The sequence below is a fragment of the Astyanax mexicanus genome, chromosome 1, assembly GCF_023375975.1.
Source record: "Astyanax mexicanus isolate ESR-SI-001 chromosome 1, AstMex3_surface, whole genome shotgun sequence".
Taxonomy (NCBI): domain Eukaryota; kingdom Metazoa; phylum Chordata; class Actinopteri; order Characiformes; family Acestrorhamphidae; genus Astyanax; species Astyanax mexicanus.
In genome coordinates, this window is record NC_064408.1 from 156,043 (window position 1) to 176,961 (window position 20,919).

The following is a 20,919-nucleotide window of genomic DNA, read 5'->3' on the forward strand; positions in this document are numbered from 1 at the left end:
TGATCCACACCGATTCAGACTGATCCACACCGATTCAGACTGATCCACATCCATTCAGACTGATCCACATCCATTCAGACTGATCCACATCAATTCAGACTGATCCACATCGATTCAGACTGATCCACATCGATTCAGACTGATCCACACCGATTCAGACTGATCCACATTGATTCTGACTGATCTACACTGATTCAGACTGATCCACATCAATTCAGACTGATCCACATCGATTCAGACTGATCCACATTGATTCTGACTGATCTACAACCATTCAGACTGATCCACATCAATTCAGACTGATACACATCGATTTAGACTGATACACATCGATTCACAGTGATTCAGAGTGATTCAGACTGATTCAAAGTGATTCAGAGTGATTCAGACTGACTCAGAGTGATTCAGAGTGATTCAGAGTGATTTAGAGTGATTCAGACTGATTTAGAGTGATTCAGTGTGATTCAGACTGATTTAGAGTGATTCAGACTGACTCAGAGTGATTCAGAGTGATTTAGAGTGATTCAGAGTGATTCAGAGTGATTCAGAGAGATTCACAGTGATTCAGACTGACTCAGAGTGATTCAGAGTGATTTAGAGTGATTCAGAGTGATTCAGAGTGATTCAGAGAGATTCACAGTGATTCAGACTGACTCAGAGTGATTCAGAGTGATTCAGAGTGATTCAGAGTGATTCAGAGTGATTCACAGTGATTCAGAAAGTGTGGAGATGGGTACAGGTTGGGTTTCATCAGATCAGGGAATATTTAATCATCTCCACACTGAACTGAGATCAATAACAAATAAAAGTTACGACCATCCAGAATCATCTAAAACTCAATCAGAGGACTGGAGGAAATAATCCATAAACTCATATAAACTCTTATAAACACGATTTTACCATAAAACCTGTCGTAAAATTCTCGTAAACCTCAGCAGATTCTCAGATTCAGGAGAAAGGTCAGGTTAATTAATGCAGATCCAGATCTGCACCTACGTGACGGATATGAAGATAATTACTGAAAAACATGAAACATTATTACTAGAGTTTTGATTCTCAGACGACTCCAGCTCTGAGGTGTAGTTCAGAAAGTTTAATTTTAACTCTGTACCTCCTAAAAATGTTGGTTAAATTCCCTCTGTCCATGATGCCTTATCTAAAGGGAAAAACATTAATTACCAAAAGCTAAACTAAACAAGTTTTTAGTCTAGACTTAAAGATTGTCCCGAACATATTCGGGGAGATTATTCCAGAGTTGAGGCGCTTTATAAGAGAAAGCTCTTCCTCCTGCAGAGCTCCTCTGAATTTTAGGAACTACTAAGAAACCATCACCCTGAGATCTGAGTAATCGCAGTGGAGATGAGTCTCGTAAATACTCAGGTGATGAGCCGTGTTTAGCTTTATATGTTAACAGGAACATTTTATAGTCTATGCAGAATTTGACTGGATGCTGTGCAGATATTTTCTAGCTTTCGTAAGTTTTCTAGTTTTAGTAAATGTTCTAGTTTTAGTAAGGACCTTGGCTGCAGAGAGCGCCATCTACCCACCCGGAGGGAGCATGGCCAATTTTGCTCCCTCTAGCGATGGCAGCTTGATGGCAAAGCTGCATGAGCGGGGGTTCAAACCGGCGACCTCCTGCTCATAGTGACAGTGCTTTAGACCGCTGGACCACTCAGCGCCCTGGCTGCAGCATTTTGAACTAGCTGAAGTTTATTTAAGTTACTGCCGGAACATCCAGACAGTAGCGCATTACAATAATCTAGCCTTGAGGTAATAAAGGCATGTACTAATTTTTCTGCGTCATGCAGTGATAGGGCATTTCTTAGCTTGGCGATGTTACGTAGGTGTAGAAAAGCTGTTCTAGTAACATTAGATATGTGTTTATCGAATGCTAGATCTGAATCTATGATAACTCCAAGGTTTTTAGCTGCTGAACCAGGGGTGAGTGAGGAGTGTGTAAGGTGTGGGTGAGAAGTGTGTGAGGAGGGTGTGAGGAGTGTGTGAGGTGTGAGTGAGGTGTGTATGGTGTGAGTATGAGGTCTGTATACGTATTGTTGTTTTGTGCAATACCTGAGTGAGGTGTGTTTTATGGCGGTGCGTGGTGTCCTCCTCCGGATTGTTCATGTTGTAATATAAATATAATAGAATCTTATCTCTGTAGAGGACACTGACCTTACGGAGGACACCCTGCTGAAGGGGGGGCAGGAGGGGGGGCAGTGTGCCATATCTAAATTTAAAGAGTAATAAAATGTGAAATGAAGGGAAGACCTGAATCACACACCTGATCTCTAAGAATGAAAGAGTAAAGTTGAAAATATGACTCACTAAACACTCCCCACACATCTGTAAATATTTTATTATATATTTCTATGGGAAACACTACAGTCATTTAGATTATTCAGTGCACAGCTTATATATCAATATATAACTCAACACACAGACATTTATGTCTAAATATCTACGACACAAGTTCCCCTCGCACTGAACACCATTATTATCCAGAACTGCTTTAACTCTGTTGGGTATGGAGTTCACTAGAGCTTGTCTTTGTTAAAATGCTTACAGCTTTTTTGTGCATCAGCTTCAGAAGAGGCTTTCTTTTACGACAGAGGTGATGCAGTGTGTGGTAAATGATTTAAACAGTGCGGACCTCACACTTCTTCAACCTCTGCAGCAATACTGGCAGCACTCATAAATCTATAATTTAAAGCTAATCTCTGGATATTAGACTGAACACGTGGACTCAACTTCTCTGGTGAAAGAGGAAAGTTCTGAGTGAAACCCATCCGTCCTGATAAACTGCTGTTTGATCTTGGTCATCGTTCTGTATCTCAGTTTCAGGGTGTTTTTAATCTTACTATAATCTAGACTAGGGGTCGGCAATAGGCCAGATGTGGCCTGCAAGCATGAAACATCTGGCTCGTGAGGTTGTTTGAAATATAATGAAAAAAATAAATGAAATGCCTCTCTGGCCCGATTTTGTTCACATTCCTCCCCCGTCTCTCTCTCTGTCGCTCTGTGGTGACTTTAGTTTCCGCCCGGTTTCGTATTTCTGTTTATTCTCGGGCCTCCTTTCCTTATAAGGGCGTTTTTTTATGGTTGTGCCTGAATTCACTAGTTGGGGCAGGGTAGTGTTTTTGGACCGCGAGCCTGAGGTCCCAGGTTTAATCCCGCATGAGGAGCGGTATGTTTATTATTATTTTATTTTCCTTCCCCAATCACCCCCCCATGTGGCCCGCCACATGATGACTTGGAAAATATCTGGCCCATGGGCAAACTTAATTGCCGACCCCTGGTCTAGACCATTTTTAAATAGAGCAACAATTCTGTTTCTCACATCCTCAGAGAGTTCTTTACTATGAGGTGCCATGTTAATTATCCAGTGGTCAGTATGAGAGAATTTTACCCAAAACATCAAATTTTACAGCCCTCTAACGAGTCGCATGACACATGAGAGGGCGTGATGCTTCTAGCAGGGTCTGGGCAGGCTGATGGGGGGTAGACTCGGGGATATTCTCCCAGACCTGGATCAGGGTATCAGTAAAGCCTCTGAACAGCCAGTGGAACGACTCGGCAACATCGGATTCATACATCCACCAACACACATCCCACCACCCCAACACCACAAAGCCCCCCCCCCCCCCCACCCAGTGATGTGTGAATAATTGACAGGCGGCAGGTTTTGAACCTGTTGGACCCGCAGACCCGAGCCTTCATTAATCATTTCCTACATTTACACCTTTATCTTCTTCATCCCGCCCCCTCAAACACTCGCAGGTGTGTGTGTGTGTGTGTGTGAGGTAGCAGTGATGTTGTGTTGACCCACATGGTGGTTCCCCCACTGGTTCCGGTAAAGATGTGCAGAAGTGTTTCCTCTTCAGAGAGGAATCTGAGCGCAGGGGTTCAGACCGGACTCTGAGGTCCAGGAGGACGGACGGGACGGGACGGGACAGGTGTGACGGGACGGGGCGAGGATGAGGGGTGCTGTGGAGGTGTGCGGGCTGGTGTTGGGGTTTCTGGGTTGTGTGTTTGGGTTCGTCTCGCTGCACATCGACTCCTGGAAGGAATCGTCCGACTACGACGACGTGATCGTCACCTCCAATCTGCTGGAGAACCTCTGGATGTCCTGCGCCGAGGATTCAACCGGAACCTGGAACTGCTGGTACTTCCCCAGTTTACTCGCCCTGCCCGGTAAGAACACCACGCTAACCACCACGCTAACATACTGCAGTACTGTACTGTAGTATTATACTGCACTAATGTACTGTAGTACTGTACTGTAGTATTATACTGCACTAATGTACTGTAGTATTAAACTGTACTAATGTACTGTAGTACTGTACTGTAGTATTATACTGTACTAATGTACTTTACAAATGTACTAATGTAGTTATGTGTAATGTAGTATTATACTGAAGTATTATATAGTAATAATATGCTGTTATAATACACAATAAAGAGTATATAATAAAAATAAAGAATACCAATCTACAGTAACTAGAATAGTTAGTATAAAGTTGTTTATTTGTACAATAATACAGTGTAGAAATACACAGTAATACCAATAACATATTGTTATAAAATATAGTAATAATGATAATGTAGTGCAATAAAATACTATAGAAATATTCTGAAATGGACAAAATAATGGAAAACTAAAATGCATTTCTTTTCTATGATTATGATTATGTTGATCTCAGATGAAGATGTGTTTTGTAATATTAGTTATTGAAGTTATGAACGTGTGTTTTTGGTCTATATATCTGTAAACACTCAGAACACTTCCTGCTGCAGATCATGTGACCAGTTTTAAAGTTGCATGGTGAATCCTGAGCACAGCCTGATCTAAACTACAGCGTATTATTGTATAATAATTCCAGACTGTAGTTATTACTGTATGATTATTAAATATGGTGTTTTATTGTATAATAATTCTGTATTTGTATAATAGTTACAGATGTATTTGTGTTTCTCTGTATATTTTATTATTTTCCTCCTGATTTTCACCTGTTCTTCAACACTCAGAACCCACAGGATAGAAAACCACCACAGAGCAGTGATTAGCAGTGATTAGCATGGTGGTGGTGTATGAGGTGTTAGTGAGTGTTGAGCTGGTACAGTGAGTGGATCAGATACAGCAGTGATTAGCAGTGATTAGCATGGTGGTGGTGTATGAGGTGTTAGTGTGTGTTGAGCTGGTACAGTGAGTGGATCAGATACAGCAGTGATTAGCAGTGATTAGCATGGTGGTGGTGTATGAGGTGTTAGTGAGTGTTGAGCTGGTGGTACAGTGAGTGGATCAGATACAGCAGTGTTTAGCAGTGATTAGCATGGTGGTGGTGTATGAGGTGTTAGTGAGTGTTGAGCTGGTACAGTGAGTGGATCAGATACAGCACTGATTAGCATGGTGGTGGTGTATGAGGTGCTAGTGAGTGTTGAGCTGGTACAGTGAGTGGATCAGATACAGCAGTGATTAGCAGTGATTAGCATGGTGGTGGTGTTTGAGGTGTTAGTGAGTGTTGAGCTGGTACAGTGAGTGGATCAGATACAGCAGTGATTAGCACTGATTAGCATGGTGGTGGTGTATGAGGTGTTAGTGAGTGTTGAGCTGGTACAGTGAGTGGATCAGATACAGCAGTGATTAGCACTGATTAGCATGGTGGTGGTGTATGAGGTGTTAGTGAGTGTTGAGCTGGTACAGTGAGTGGATCAGATACAGCAGTGATTAGCACTGATTAGCATGGTGGTGGTGTATGAGGTGTTATTGTGTGTTGAGCTGGTACAGTGAGTGGATCAGATACAGCAGTGATTAGCATGGTGGTGGTGTATGAGGTGTTAGTGTGTGTTGAGCTGGTACAGTGAGTGGATCAGATACAGCAGTGATTAGCACTGATTAGCATGGTGGTGGTGTATGAGGTGTTAGTGTGTGTTGAGCTGGTACAGTGAGTGGATCAGATACAGCAGTGATTAGCATGGTGGTGGTGTATGAGGTGTTAGTGAGTGTTGAGCTGGTACAGTGAGTGGATCAGATGCAGCAGTGATTAGCATGGTGGTGGTGTATGAGGTGTTAGTGTGTGTTGAGCTGGTACAGTGAGTGGATCAGATACAGCAGTGATAAACAGTGATTAGCATGGTGGTGGTGTATGAGGTGTTAGTGAGTGTTGAGCTGGTACAGTGAGTGGATCAGATACAGCAGTGATAAACAGTGATTAGCATGGTGGTGGTGTATGAGGTGTTAGTGAGTGTTGAGCTGGTACAGTGAGTGGATCAGATACAGCAGTGATTAGCACTGATTAGCATGGTGGTGGTGTATGAGGTGTTAGTGTGTGTTGAGCTGGTACAGTGAGTGGATCAGATACAGCAGTGATTAGCACTGATTAGCATGGTGGTGGTGTATGAGGTGTTAGTGTGTGTTGAGCTGGTACAGTGAGTGGATCAGATACAGCAGTGATTAGCAGTGATTAGCATGGTGGTGGTGTATGAGGTGTTAGTGAGTGTTGAGCTGGTACAGTGAGTGGATCAGATACAGCAGTGATTAGCATGGTGGTGGTGTATGAGGTGTTAGTGTGTGTTGAGCTGGTACAGTGAGTGGATCAGATGCAGCAGTGATTAGCATGGTGGTGGTGTATGAGGTGTTAGTGTGTGTTGAGCTGGTACAGTGAGTGAATCAGATACAGCAGTGATTAGCAGTGATTAGCATGGTGGTGGTGTATGAGGTGTTAGTGAGTGTTGAGCTGGTGGTACAGTGAGTGGATCAGATACAGCAGTGATTAGCAGTGATTAGCATGGTGGTGGTGTATGAGGTGTTAGTGTGTGTTGAGCTGGTACAGTGAGTGGATCAGATACAGCAGTGATTAGCACTGATTAGCATGGTGGTGGTGTATGAGGTGTTAGTGAGTGTTGAGCTGGTAGTAGTCAGAGACACAAAGACAGAAGCTCTGAATATGCTGCTGCACAGTTTACAGGACAGTGTCCCACAGTACTCCTCCCTTACAGGACACTGCCCACAGGACTGTAAATGGAAAACCATGTTTCACTATGATGTTCAATTCAGTGATTTTATAGGATGAATTACAGACTAATTCAGTGAATCGATTTAGGAGTGAGTCGTCCTGGAGCTCCACCCACTGAATCGATTCACTGAATCAGTTCAAAATGACATCTTATACTGAAACTCTTTGATTTACAGAATCAAAGTCAAAAAAAGTTTATCAAAGCAGTATCATATTTAATCAAACAGTCAAACAGTCAGATCAAACAGTCAGATCAAACAGTCAGATCAAACAATCTGATCAAACAATCTGATCAAACAGTCAGATCAGTGGGAGTGTATAAGGGGAGTTGTAGTGTTTGGGCTGGTGGTGGTGGTGGTGGTGGTGGGGGGGGGGGGGTTGGGGGGCATTAATCACACAGTATAAAAGCTTCCCCACATTAACAGTCTGAGTCGAGAACCAGCCGGACTCAAACCGACCCGTTCCGCTCTGTACTCGACCCGAAGAACACAACCGGACCAGAACCCAGGAGCTGCTGAGGGGATTCACTCAGAACCAGGGATTAACACTGTAGTTGATTAAAGCTGTAGTTCATTAAGGCTGTAGTTTATAAGGGCTGTAGTTTATTAAAGATATAGTTTATTAACACTGTACTTTATTAAAGCTTTAGTTTATTAAGGCTGAAGTTTATTAAAGATATAGTTTATTAAGGCTGTAGTTTATTAAAGCTGTAGTTTATTGAAGCCGTAGTTTATTAGGGCTGTAGTTTATTAAAGCTGTAGTTTATTAAAGCTGTAGTTTATTAAAGCTGTAGTTTATTGAAGCCGTAGTTTATTAAGGCTGTAGTTTATTAAGACTGTAGTTTATTAGGGCTGTAGTTTATTAAGGCTGTAGTTTATTAAGGCTGTAGTTTATTAAAGATATAGTTTATTATTATTATTATTATTATTGTGGGGACGATGGGCTTGGTGCAGCCCGGTCGGGAGGTCTTGTCTCTGGTTCTGGGTTTTCTGGGTTGGGTTCTGATTGGCGTTACGCTGCCGAACAGGTACTGGAAAGTGTCGACGGTGGACGGGAACGTGATCACCACCTCCACCATCTACCAGAACCTGTGGATGTCCTGCGCCTCCGACTCCACCGGCGTCCACAACTGCAGAGAGTTCCCCTCCTTGCTGGCGCTGTCCGGTATGTGGGCGGAGCCAGAACTCTGACTGGTGGCTATTGGTCTATTATTACAGGTGGTTTTTGATTGGGCTCATGTTTATGTTTATGTATGGCTTAGTTGAGACTGTTATTGATTATGCAGTAAATGATACGCAGTAACACACTGGCCCTTGTTACCACGGTTACTGCAGTGTTTCTATTGATTTCTATTGTTGTTTATGTAAAGATAATTCCCTGTTTGAGTTCAGGATCAGTGCTGTAGGTTAGCAAACAGACTGGTTTCAGTTCTCAGGGTCACGTGATTACTGGGTCTGGATACTGGAATTTTACTGTTTTTATTCAGTATGTAAATAAACTTTTTACCTGGGCTGTAAAATTACCTTCCTAATTTTAGGTAATTAATCACAGAAATATTTAACACATTAATGCTGATTAATTTTCCTTCCTCGCTGCTGTTTGACTCTGTGCTAAAGTTACGGTTTAGGTTACGGTAAAGTTCCGGACATACAGACATCACTCACACATCATTCATATAATTTTGTAATTGTTACGTTTTTAATTATTAGTTCATTACAATGAAAGTTTAGCTGATATATAGCTTTTTCTGCTTCCTGTTGCAGGTTATATCCAGGCGTGTCGGGCGCTCATGATCACGGCGATTGCGATGGGAACGTTCGGGCTGGTTGCGACGTTGGTGGGCATGCGATGCTCCAGAGTCGGGGGGGAGAATTACGTCCTGAAGGGAAGAATCGCTGCAGTGGGAGGAGTTTTCTTCATCCTGCAGGGTAAGAGCCCCCCCTGGAGGCATGGGGGAATTAATGCATGGGGGAATTAATGCCTGGAGGCTTTGACCTTTACACGGATCTGAAGCACAGAAACATCAGGAGTGCGTGACGGGCGTGTTCCTCAGAATAAGTAAAGGGTTTAGCTGATAAATGTCAGAGTACATTGGGGGGGGACTCTTTTATATAATAGAACTGAATGTTTTTACCCTCAGTGTTGCATAATTACCTGAGGAAAGTGTTTGATCTGCAGGTCTGTGCACCATGGTCGCTGTTTCGTGGTATGCCGCCAACATCACCCGGGAGTTCTTTGATCCGCTTTACCCCGGAACAAAGTGAGTGTTTCTGTTTTACCCTGATTATCAGCAATATCAATAAAATCCTGTGAGATTCTATTAGAACAGGTTTTAGTGCTTTACTGAACAGTAGTGGTCCCCTTGGTTATACCCTGCTGGTGTTGTAAAGATGGGCCAGGTGGCGAGTCCAAGTCAAGAGTCTGAGTCAAGTCCAAGATTTTTAAAAGTTAACTGAAGTCACGAACGAGACTTTTTGTAGTCGAGTCTGGGTCAAGAGTCAGAGTCAAGACCAAGATTTTTAGTCATTGGCTCAAGTCAAGACCAAGACTTATAGTAGTCGAGTCAGAGACAAGACCAAGACTTTTGGCAGTGGAGTTCGACTCCGAGACCAGATTAAGAGATTTTTCTTCATATAAAAACTAGAAACTAGAAACAAAAAGTGTATACTAATGTATACGGTATACAATGTATATTTAATAAATGTAATAAATATATTCATCATTTTCTCAAATATAACATTAAAATATATAGAACAAAAAAACACCCTAATACTGGCCCAAGTACAGGATCTGCCCTCTGTTTTGTGCACAGCTCCTCCATGTCCTGAGCTTCTGAAGGGTTAAAAGCATCTACCACTTTCCCAGCCACTGATCTGAATAACCTGTGAGCATTAGCATTAGCATGTTTCTGTCCTGCCCGATGTGTGGCGTGCTACTGGAAGGACTGCATTGAAGTTCAGTGACCAGTGCGGGGATCAGTGGTTTGTGACTCTTGGAGGAACTCTGCTGGAGAAACCCACCACAACCTCCCCTCCTCTGACTGCTGGTGGAGTTCTGCTCTGATTTTATGAACACTGGCATCAGTTTCCAATGTGAGAGGCTCCCTGTTCTCTGGTCGGGTTACTGGGGTGATTTTTCAGTGCTTCAGAGGCTTGTTGGCAAGTGAATAACCATTCAAACTGCCAGCTCTGCTCAGTCAGGGCATGCTTAACACATGCGATGTTCATAAGTCCTTTTGTACACTTGTGGTAGTATGACGCCAGCCCCAGGAAACGCAGAACCTGATGTTCGGTGCCAGGAAAAGCCATCCTTTGGTTGCCTGATTTGTATGGGCTATCCGAACACCCCCTGGGGGCCCAACCAATGTCTTAAAAAGGCCTTTTCTTGGTGTAACACTCACTTCCTGGGGTTCAGAGAAAGCTTGCCGCTGCAGTGTTCTTAAAAACATCCCTCAGTCCCTGCAAAGCAGGATTAAAATTTACTGCATCAAACAACAAATCATCAGGAATGCAACAAAATGCAGGAATTAAGTCTTCACAATCCTGGTAACAAGCTGTAAATCTGTTTACACTCACCTACCACTGTTAAACCTGTTCATTATTGATGAACTTCTAGGGGCCTTCAAAATAAAAGCTGTGGAAAAAGGTTTAAGGTGCTTCAGTGAACATTTTCTTCTACAAACCTTTACATGAAGGTTCCTGCACAACTGCTCTAGAAGGTAACCTCCCCCCTCCATGCCTTCTACTGGCCCTCCCCTTCCTTTGGAAGACCCTATAGACCCACCCCACACCCTTTCTTTTTCTGAAGGTTCCCATCAACCAGATACCTGGCCAATTAGCTGCTTACGCTCCAAATCAGCACCCTGCCCTTCCACCAGTTCCAGCCTAACCCTGGTGACCTGCCAAAACCACACAAGCTTATGGTGGAGCCTGAATCCTTTAGCACCTATACTTCCCTATCCACCGGTCAGCATACCGCCATCATTCTCCTCCTCATCATCATCATTATCAGCTACATGTTTTGCCCTAATAGTCTGAGATAAGTGCCTAAAGCCAGGCGGACACTGTGCGATTTTTTTAATCGGATGCGTTCTGGAGAACTCACACTGCACGTTTGAATCGTTTGTCGTGTATGAACAACGCCTGCGATTCTGCGACGGGGGAGCTTACACTGCACGTCTAAACGCAGCCCGTAGGCGGAGCTTTCTTTGCGTACAAACTCTCGCTTCAACACAACGCCTTGCAAAAGAAAGCGCTTAGCTTTGCTTATTTGTGCCCTGTTGTGCGCTGAAAGTCCACGGAAGAGACGTACATGGACTCGCAGGTGGCTGAGGCGACGTGGACTCTACGGGTTGTCCGTTTTACAGAAGGAGAGCGCATAGAAAAATGACTGCGCGTCAGGCTGCGAAAGAAACACCAGCAGCTTAAATAAAATAAAATAATTTTATTTTTTAGTCTGTTTATTGTTTATGTAAAAACTGGTTTTGCAACACTGAATATTAAACAAGCAATCGATTATTCACACTGGATAGGGACCCTCATTTACAGTGCCGCTGAGCATTAACAGTTTAAAAGGGATTTAAAAAATATATTACATTACATTACATTACATTACATTACATTTGGCAGAGGCTTTTGTCCAAAGCGACTTACAATAATGAAGTACAAAAATAATAGGAATTAAGATAACCCATTTTTAGATAGGGCTTAAAGGAGGTCGAAGGGAAATAAAGGGATAGAGGAGTGAAGGAGGGGAAGAAGGAAATGAGGTTAGAATTTGTTAGTTTGTTAGAGGTGTTAGGAGAGTAAGAGCTCTTTGAAGAGCTCTGTCTTCAGGAGTTTATTAAAGATAGTGAGAGATTCTCCTGATCTGGTAGTGGAAGGTAGTTAGTTAGAGGTGTTAGGAGAGTAAGAGCTCTTTGAAGAGCTCTGTCTTCAGGAGTTTATTAAAGATAGTGAGAGATTCTCCTGATCTGGTAGTAGAAGGTAGTTAGTTAGAGGTGTTAGGAGAGTAAGTGCTCTTTGAAGAGCTCTGTCTTCAGGAGTTTATTAAAGATAGTGAGAGATTCTCCTGATCTGGTAGTGGAAGGTAGTTAGTTAGAGGTGTTAGGAGAGTAAGTGCTCTTTGAATAGCTCTGTATTCAGGAGTTTATTAAAGATAGTGAGAGATTCTCCTGATCTGGTAGTAGAAGGTAGTTTGTTCCACCATTGGGGAACTCTGTATGAGAACAGTCTGGATTGCTTTGTGTGAGTGTTTGGTAAAGCGAGGCGACGTTCATTGGAGGAGCGCAGCGGCCGGGAGGTAGCGTAAGCCTTCAGGAGCGAGTGCAGGTAGGAAGGAGCTGTTCTGTATCACCTTGTAGGCGATTGTAAGAGCTTTGAATTTGATGCGAGCAGCAACTGGTAGCCAATGCAGCTCAATGAGCAGCGGGGTGACGTGCCCGTTTTGGCTGGTTGAAGACCAGACGTGCTGCTGCGTTCTGGATCATCTGGAGTGGTTTTACTACACAGGCCGGGAGGCCAGTTAGCAGGGCATTGCAGTAGTCGAGGCGTGAGATGACGACTGCTTGCACCAGGAGTTGGGTGGCCTGTTGTGGCAGAAACGGTCTAATTTTCCTGATGTTGTAAAGCGCGAAGCGGCAGAATCGAGCAACTGAGGCCACATGGTGCGTGAAGGAGAGTTGGTCATCAACCAGAACACCCAGGTTCCTAGCAACCTTTGTGGGTGAGAGAGAGAGAGAGTCGATACTTATAGAGAAGTTGTGTTGAAAAGATGGTTTTGCTGGTATAACCAGAAGTTCAGTCTTTGAGAGATTTAGTTGGAGGTGATGCTCCTTCATCCATGAGGATATGTCAGAGAGACACTGTGATATCCGTGCAGAGATTGAGTTATCTTCAGGTGAGAACGACAGGTATAGCTGGGTGTCATCAGCAAAGCAATGGTAGGAAAATCCGTGTGAGCGGATAACCTGACCAAGAGAGGTGGTGTATATGGAGAAGAGAAGGTGTCCCAGTACCGAACCCTGGGGAACCCCAGTGGATAAGGAGCGGGCTGAGGACAGCTGTCCTTGCCACGACACCTTGAACGAGCGCCCAGTGAGGTATGATCTGAACCATGACAGCACATTGTCTGAGATCCCCATGTTTGAGTGTATAGTTAGGAGGAAGTCATGGTTGACTGTGTCAAATGCGGCCGAGAGGTCCAGCAGAATGAGCACTGAGGACTGACCTGCAGCTCTAGCAGTTTTCAACGCTTCAGTCACAGACAACAGAGCCGTCTCGGTAGAGTGTCCTTTTTTGAACCCAGATTGGTTCTGGTCCAGAAGGTCATTCTGGGAGAGGAAGCCAGAGACCTGATTTAAAACTGCTCTCTCGAGTGTTTTAGAGAGAAAGGGTAGTAGTGAGACCGGTATATATAAAAAATAGAAATAAAAACTGACATTTATTATAGACGAATAAAATATATACGTAAAAAAGGAAAAATAGGACCTTTTAAAAAAATAATAAAAATTGACATAAAAGGTAAAAAATTTATATCTTATGAAGATATATATTTAATGATTTGATTATAAAAGAAGAAAAATAATTAAAATGAATAAATAAAAAATATAAAATATAAACTCATTAAAAATTCGTTTAAAATAACCCAGGCTTTCTGCAGAATAATCAAAGTTTCAGTTAGTTTCAGTTTCAAATCATGAAAACAGCTCACCAAAACTTCAAACTATTCTTTATATTTGACAATATTTACTTACAGGCCCTTACTTATTTTTTTTCAACTGAACTGAGTTTTATATTATCTGTAGCCTCGCGCTGAATTCAGCTCCGCGCTGCGAAAGAGAGGCGCAGCGCATTTTGTCCGATTTATCTTGATTAATTATCAGTACATTTATTAGCTTTAGTAAGTTTAATAGCATTAATTTTACTGCACTTCTCCGACCTTATTTATTAAAACGTTTATTTTAGAAGACAGAGGTTATTCTGCGTGCAATGCCGCGCGCTGCGCTAAGCTGGCTTTGCGTGGCTAATATTCTGGAGCACTGGACGAGATTTTAATTAATAAATTAATATATTTATAATTTTAATAAATTTGCCTTGGCGAAAAGAAACGAATTATAAAATATAGCTTTATATTTGCATGTTTTATATAATTGACGGGCAGCACCAGAGGCTGACAATGTGCTTTATTTTTCAGATATAATAGCAAAGTGAAATAAAATAAATTTATGTTTGTCAAAGTTATTTTCCTTTTAATTTTTCTTTTCAAAAACTCCAGCTATTGACTGAGAATAAGCATCTGTTGAAATTCTTAAACAGCAGAATGCCTGTGTCTGCTATATTAAGCTATAAGTCTGTGTACCGAACATAAATATAAATCCTTATAACTGACAGAAATAAATATGACTAATAATAATTTATAGTTACTGTGCAGATTTTTGGGAAAACAGGTCGTGACGTTAAGAAATCGGCCCGCAAAACAGCTCACACTGTGAGACAAGCGACCAAAATTTCTGGCATGTCAGAAATCCCTGGTCGCGTCCGACTGCTCATTCGCAGCTCGTATGGGCAATTAATCGGACATCGCTTCCCCTCTCACTGTGAATTTACACTGCTCCGTCGCGACAACGCACATGGTCGCACTACCCCCCTCCAACTGGTCGCATGTGGGCGTGACAAAGGCGTTCCCTGCGTCATCCAATTAAATCGTTTTAATAAATGGGAAATGCTTTTTATATAAGCTATTATTATTTCCAATAATTAATATCTATGAATGTGTCTTTATAGATATAAATGTTTGAATGAGCTTCATTACACTGTCTAGTGAGCAGTATATAAGCTGACAAAAGCAAACTTTTCCAATTAAATTACATATTACTATTTTAAAAACCCACCAGAGACTCCAACAATCACAGCAGCCTTTCTCCTCGCTGACAGAGTCCCTGTGAATCATCAGGGATTTTATAAAGAACAGGGAAGCCTGAAACTTCTCTTCCAGGCTTCTCTGGACGCTTGAAAGCGGAACTAAAATGTTTTCATGCGCTGCGCTGAGGACGCGTTACAGGCCAACACCTGCTCTCTGATTGGACAGACGCATCGCGTTGGGCAGATTTATTTGCATAAAGTTGAGCCGAGCTCAACTTTTCATCGCATCGCATCCCCCGCTCGCGACGCATCGGACCCATGATGCACCGCGCGGCTGCGTCTGACGGAGGTGACGCTTCCCATTGAAAATGAATGGGATCCGTCGCTGTGCGTTGTCGCGTCGGTGTAAATTCACCGTCACACTGCACGACAAACGATGCACGATCAAGCTAAAATTCGGCCCGATCATGAAATTCAGTCGCATCCGACCAGATCGGGCTAAAATCGCACAGTGTCCGCCTGGCTTAAAAACTCCAGTTCTGCTGTTTGGACCAATCATCTGAAACTGCTGCACATTTATCTCATTCACTATGATATATCTCATTCTGAAGTATCAGTGTTCTGAGTTGTGATGATTGGACATGTTGTGTGATTGTGTGTTGTTGTGTGCAGGTATGAGATCGGGGATGGGCTGTATATTGGCTGGAGTTCGGGTACGCTGGCTCTGATTGGAGGATGCTGTTTGCTGTGTTCCTGTAATGTGAAGCAGGAGAAGCTGTGAGTTCATCTCTAACCCTGTTTATATTTAAATATATATAGTGGGAGGGGCTTAGGATAAAAGTAATCTCCTTGTTCCATCATCATCACCATCATGGTAGAAATTGCTGTTTGAGTTCGGTAAGTATGAAAGTGTGAATTTAGTTTTTATGAAGGGCAGAAGGTCAGTATCATAAAAGTATTTCCTAAATTTGGGGGTCTTTGGGGGTCTGAGTCTTTCAGCGCTGCCAATATGATCGGGAAATCGCTGGTTCGAATCCTGAGTCCTGAGAGAGCACAGTAGGTCTTGCTCTCTCTCTGGGTGGGTACAGTACAGTAGATGGCTCTCTCTCTTTCCCCTCATCACTCCTAGGGTGATGTGGATCAGCACAAGGCTGCGTCTGTGAGCTGATGTATCAGAACCGAGTCGCTGCGCTTTCCTCCGAGTGTTAGCGTTGTGATGCTACAGCATCAGTTCAAAAAGAGGCGGAGTCTTCACATGTGTCGAAGGAGGCGTGTGCTGGTTTTCACCCTCCTGGTGTTGGAGCAGCACTAGTAATAGGGGCAGTCATAATGGGTGGTTGGGATAATTGTCTGTGTAAATTGGGGAGAAAATGGGATAAAAAATATAAATATAAAAACTATATAGCTATAAATAAAATTATATAAACGTATTAAATACACAAAATTACTAAAATATACTAAAAAGTACTAAATGTGCTGTTTCTTTTTCTACATCTCTCTCTCCTCAGTGAGTACCGGTTTCCTCCTCCTAGCAGAGGGGCGGGGTTTACTCACTCCGCCTCCTCCAGTCAGTACGGACGAAATGCATACGTCTAACAGAGTCACATCGTAATCAGCTCCGCCCACCTGTGTTGATTATGATTTTTTAATAAAACTGTTGCCATGGAAACTGTGAACTGAGCTGAACTGTTCACTGGATGGTGAGCAAGTGGGCGGAGCTAAAGAACCACATTACTGAACCGAAGTTTCTGATTGGAGGGATGTGCCTGAGAAGCCTGGACCTTCTGATCTACGATACATAAATACGGTTCTGAATAGAACTGGAGAAGAACACTGTGACCAGACGAGTTCCGTACAGAACCCGAGAGAACCCTAAAGACTGAATCCCTTCACAGAGGGAAAAGTTGATGATATTTGTGTTTTTTTATATATAAAATTTTATATATTTTTAATGGATAGTAAATGTTTAGAAACGTTATGATTCAGTGAGAATAATATTAAATAATCAGTTCACTAATATTTTTTCAGATGTTGTTGATGATTATTGATTGCTGATGTAATGGTGTTTAATAAAGTGATAAGAAATAAGTTTCTGTACATTAAAATATATATTTCACTGCTGTTATAATAAACTGTATTTATTCACCTTAAGTTTTATCTTGTGCTTCATCTCTATGAATTAAATATTATTCTGTTAAGAATTATTATTGTTATTGGTGTTAAATCTTCGGTTCTGGATAATCAAATTCAATCAGTAAACAATGTCTGAAACCTTAAGCTCCGCCCCCACAGAAAGTTAGTATACCTAATTGTTAGGAATACACGTCCATTTTTTTCCTAAACAGTGAATTATACTGAAATCATCTACCTGTAATTAATGTTATATAACATAAGAATACTAAACCCAAATAAACATAAAGTCAGTGATCAGTAAGAGTATCTACCTGTAATTAACTCTATATAACATTAAAATGAAGTGGTAATAGTGATAATAGTGGTGAATTGATAAATGTTTGATGGGTAAAAATGACAGTATAATAATAAATGTGATTAAACTGATGATTATTATGTAACAGTTCAGATCGGGAAATAAAGAGACTGATGATCTGGTTTGATAGATCTAGTGGCAGCAGGTGACTGGTATCAGATTATGATGGATTTGATGGTTTTGATGATTATGATGGTGAGCAGAACTCTGGTGAACCGGAGCACCAGGTTCTCAGTGTTCCACTTTATCGGACTCAGACAGGGAACAATAGGTATTGAGTGTGGGGGGGGGGGGATGTGAGAGGGGTGTGAACACCTGGACTCCCAGGTACAGAACAATCGTCGCTGTGCCGACCGTATCAGGTAGCGCTCTCAGTTACGAAGGAGAAAAGACCGGCGCTGTTTCCTGTCTCGATTCCAACACTCGCCATCTCTCAACAACAACAGGGCTACTGCTGAGAGGGTCTTAGCAACGGCCACTGACCCACCTTCAGAACCCACCTTCAGAAACAACCTTCAGAACCCACCTTCAGACCCCACCTTCAGAACCCACCTTCAGAACCAACCTTCAGAACCCACCTTCAGACCCCACCTTCAGACCCCACCTTCAGAACCCACCTTCAGAACCAACCTTCAGACCCCACCTTCAGACCCCACCTTTAGAACCCATCTCAAACCCAACCTTTAGAACCCAACCTTCAGAACCATTAGCATGGTGCCAACAGCATCATGTTTATGGATCTGCTCCAGCGAGTTCTATTCTACTGGCAGAATTTCCCAGAAAACCTGCTGGGATAGAGTCTATAATCTCCTGAACGCAGGCAGGGGTGGAGCTTAGACAGGAAGTCATGCTGTTGTAGTTGAAGATGCTCTGTGTGTGATGGAGGCAGCGAGGTGTACAGGTGTAGTTGCAGGTAAACCTGGCAGAGATCCAGCTTGGAATAGATTGTGGATCTGTGGATTGAGAGGATGAGCTCCTCTGTTTTCGGGAGCAGGTGGTTATCTGGTATGATTGATGCTCGATAAAGTCGTAATGTATTCTGCAGCTGCAGGACGGGGGTCTTCATTGGGTCCACCAGCAGCCGGTGCAGCAGGGTAAAACCTAAACCACTAAAAGAAGGTCAAAACCAAGGAGGATGACCCGAGAAAAACAACATCATCACCATGGGCTCTATCTTAACCCATTTGCAAGGTGTGGTGTGATGCTCATTGCTACCTTTTACCGCATCAACAGTCTATTTTCCTTTCATCTATGATTTATTATCTGATTGGTTTATTTCACGTTACACCCAAAATTAACCACACATGATAATTAAGAGAAATAATACATTAATACATGCCTTTTGCTTTGCGTTTCGAGCCGAGCAAGGTGTACTTTTCCCGTCATTACGATAGCAAAGACACACTGACACGCCCTAAATCAAGCTGTACGATTAACAGCTCAACTATAGATCACTAAAATAGGGTTCCATATCTTACTGGTTGGTGAAATGTTCTCATGCAGAGGAACGGATGGTGGTTCTAGATGTTTGTGTAAGGAGAACCGTCTGAAGGTGTCCAGGTTTGGTTTTGTTTTTGTATTTAGTTCATCTTATTCTCAGCTGCAATGGCCGACATGTATTTGCATGAGAAAAGGCTAATCAGTTAGCTTTCACAGCATCCCAAGCTGTGGTCCTCCTAAACATTTATCCATTTATTAAAGCAACACTAAATATAAATTCTATAGATCATCCCGTCCTCTTTTGAAGACTCCGTTATCAGGTAGTAAATACTGCAGTATAATTTATAATCTGCAGGCAGGTGCACTATAGCGTAGCATGTGAACCCATTAATCTGAACAAAGGTACAGGTGTGAGTACACAATGCTCAATCAGCACCTTCACTACCTGTGCATATTCAGAATGAACACCTGTAATCATCTGCTTCTAAACCTCAAGATTAGATCAGATCCTGTTTAATTGGTGCCGTGACCCGGATAAACCCTCAGCAGGGTGACTGAGAGGATGTGGGTTTAACTCCTTATACTCCTGAGACTTTCATTAAATATAGGTGTTACGCTTTTCTAGGGGTTCAAGACCACAACAGGTAGCGTATTTATGTGTCAGAGTTATAGGGGCTTAAGGTTAAGGGTTAGGGGTTTGAATCCCAGGTCTGGTCACTGTCTAAAGGAGTTTCCTCCAGGTACTTAAGGTAGGTGAATTGGCTATGCTAACTTGTCTGTTATGTGTGATTATTACTCAACAGATTTTCCTGAATTACACCCAATGATTCCAGGTAGGTTAGAGTCCCTGACTAGGAGAAAACGGATGTGAAGATGGATGGATGGATCAATATTCAGTAACTACATGCTAAAAATGCAGAATGGCTGAATTGAAGTGTTAATAATATAAAGTTGTGAGGAGTTTAAAAGTTTAAATGTAGGTGGACGTGTTCTATTAAAGAATCTCAACAGAACGTACTCATGTTCTTTGTGACCTAATCAGCAGTATAGTGTTCCTGCAGATCTCAATGTGCTACATTACAGCATCAGCTCCAGATCCCTGAAAAAGGAAATAATTCATCCTCAGACATGAAGATCATCTTACAGGTAATTCAGGCTCAACAATGGAAACAAGCTGTAATAGAGCAGGTGTGTTTTTGGCATTGTGTAATCACATTAGGGATATTTATGGCCTTTTATTTGTACAGAATCAGTAAATCGTAGGATTTCTAGGAAATAAAGCTGCGGGAAGTTCTCAGCCTCCTGATAAACACTCAAACACTCACAGTGGAGCTAATCGAGTTTTATGTTACTAATGTTCTGCTTTTTTAATCCAAACTACGCAAAAAAAGAGTGACCTTTTGCCGAGACACCTGTACCCTGAAACAACCGGTGTGACAAAGAAGTCCTTCAGGCACTCAAGCGCTGATATTGTGGAACTAAGGTGCTTTTTAAGTGTGAATATAATTATGATATATTAGAGTGATTACAGTATTAGACTTTATTAATATGTTTATTGGGGAAAACGGTTCTGAAAGGAGGTTCTAATTCTCTGTTGGTTCTTCTATCTTATGTACGGTGGCCAAGAAAGCCCAACGCAGTGCAAATTGAAAAGCGCTGCAAAAGCACAAAACACATCCATCAAAATTACAACACAGGCGCTGCAAATAGAAAAACGCGCTGCAAATAGAAAAACGCGCTGCAAATAGAAAAACGCGCTGCAAATAGAACCACAACACAACGGAAGTGAGTCACAACACAACGGAATTTTCCCGGGGGACCTTAAAAGATACTGTAATAGCTAAGCTGCGTCTTCAGTAACGTCTCGGACTTCACTATGTGTACAAAGGACAATAAGTGGCAAACAAGGCGTTTTGTGAAGCAGAACTTTTAATAATATGCACACAACCGTGGTAATCACAGGTAATAAACATAACTTACTTTTCAGAAGCTTGTTTGCCACTTATTGTCCTTTGTATACAGCTGGTACAGCATCTTTTAAGGTCCCCCGGGAAAATTCCGTTGTGTTGTGACTCACTTCCGTTGTGTTGTGGTTCTATTTGCAGCGCGTTTTTCT

At 42.3% G+C, this 20,919-nt stretch overlaps 1 protein-coding gene and 1 long non-coding RNA gene across 4 annotated transcripts; both read left to right on the forward strand.

The window, feature by feature from the left end:
- The first annotated feature begins 3,771 nt into the window (after nucleotides 1-3,771).
- On the forward strand, nucleotides 3,772-17,026 carry LOC107197245 (claudin-15). Of its 2 annotated transcripts, none has more exons than XM_049482904.1 (5): nucleotides 3,772-4,191; nucleotides 8,777-8,941; nucleotides 9,192-9,273; nucleotides 15,548-15,652; nucleotides 16,384-17,026. In XM_049482904.1, exons 1-5 carry the CDS (start codon nucleotides 3,975-3,977, stop codon nucleotides 16,469-16,471), a joined length of 657 nt encoding a protein of 218 aa, XP_049338861.1. In that variant the 5' UTR covers nucleotides 3,772-3,974; the 3' UTR covers nucleotides 16,472-17,026. The 2 variants fall into 2 exon arrangements, with proteins under 2 accessions (XP_049338861.1, XP_049338843.1); XM_049482886.1 differs by lacking the exon at nucleotides 3,772-4,191 and adding an exon at nucleotides 7,413-8,177.
- LOC125803989 (uncharacterized) lies at nucleotides 4,556-7,371 on the forward strand. Of its 2 annotated transcripts, none has more exons than XR_007440471.1 (3): nucleotides 4,556-5,261; nucleotides 6,317-6,803; nucleotides 6,888-7,371. It is a non-coding gene; the product is annotated as an uncharacterized LOC125803989 (long non-coding RNA). The 2 variants fall into 2 exon arrangements; XR_007440478.1 differs by having other exon boundaries at nucleotides 4,556-5,093; nucleotides 5,178-5,261; nucleotides 6,317-7,371.
- Nucleotides 17,027-20,919: the final 3,893 nt, after the last annotated feature.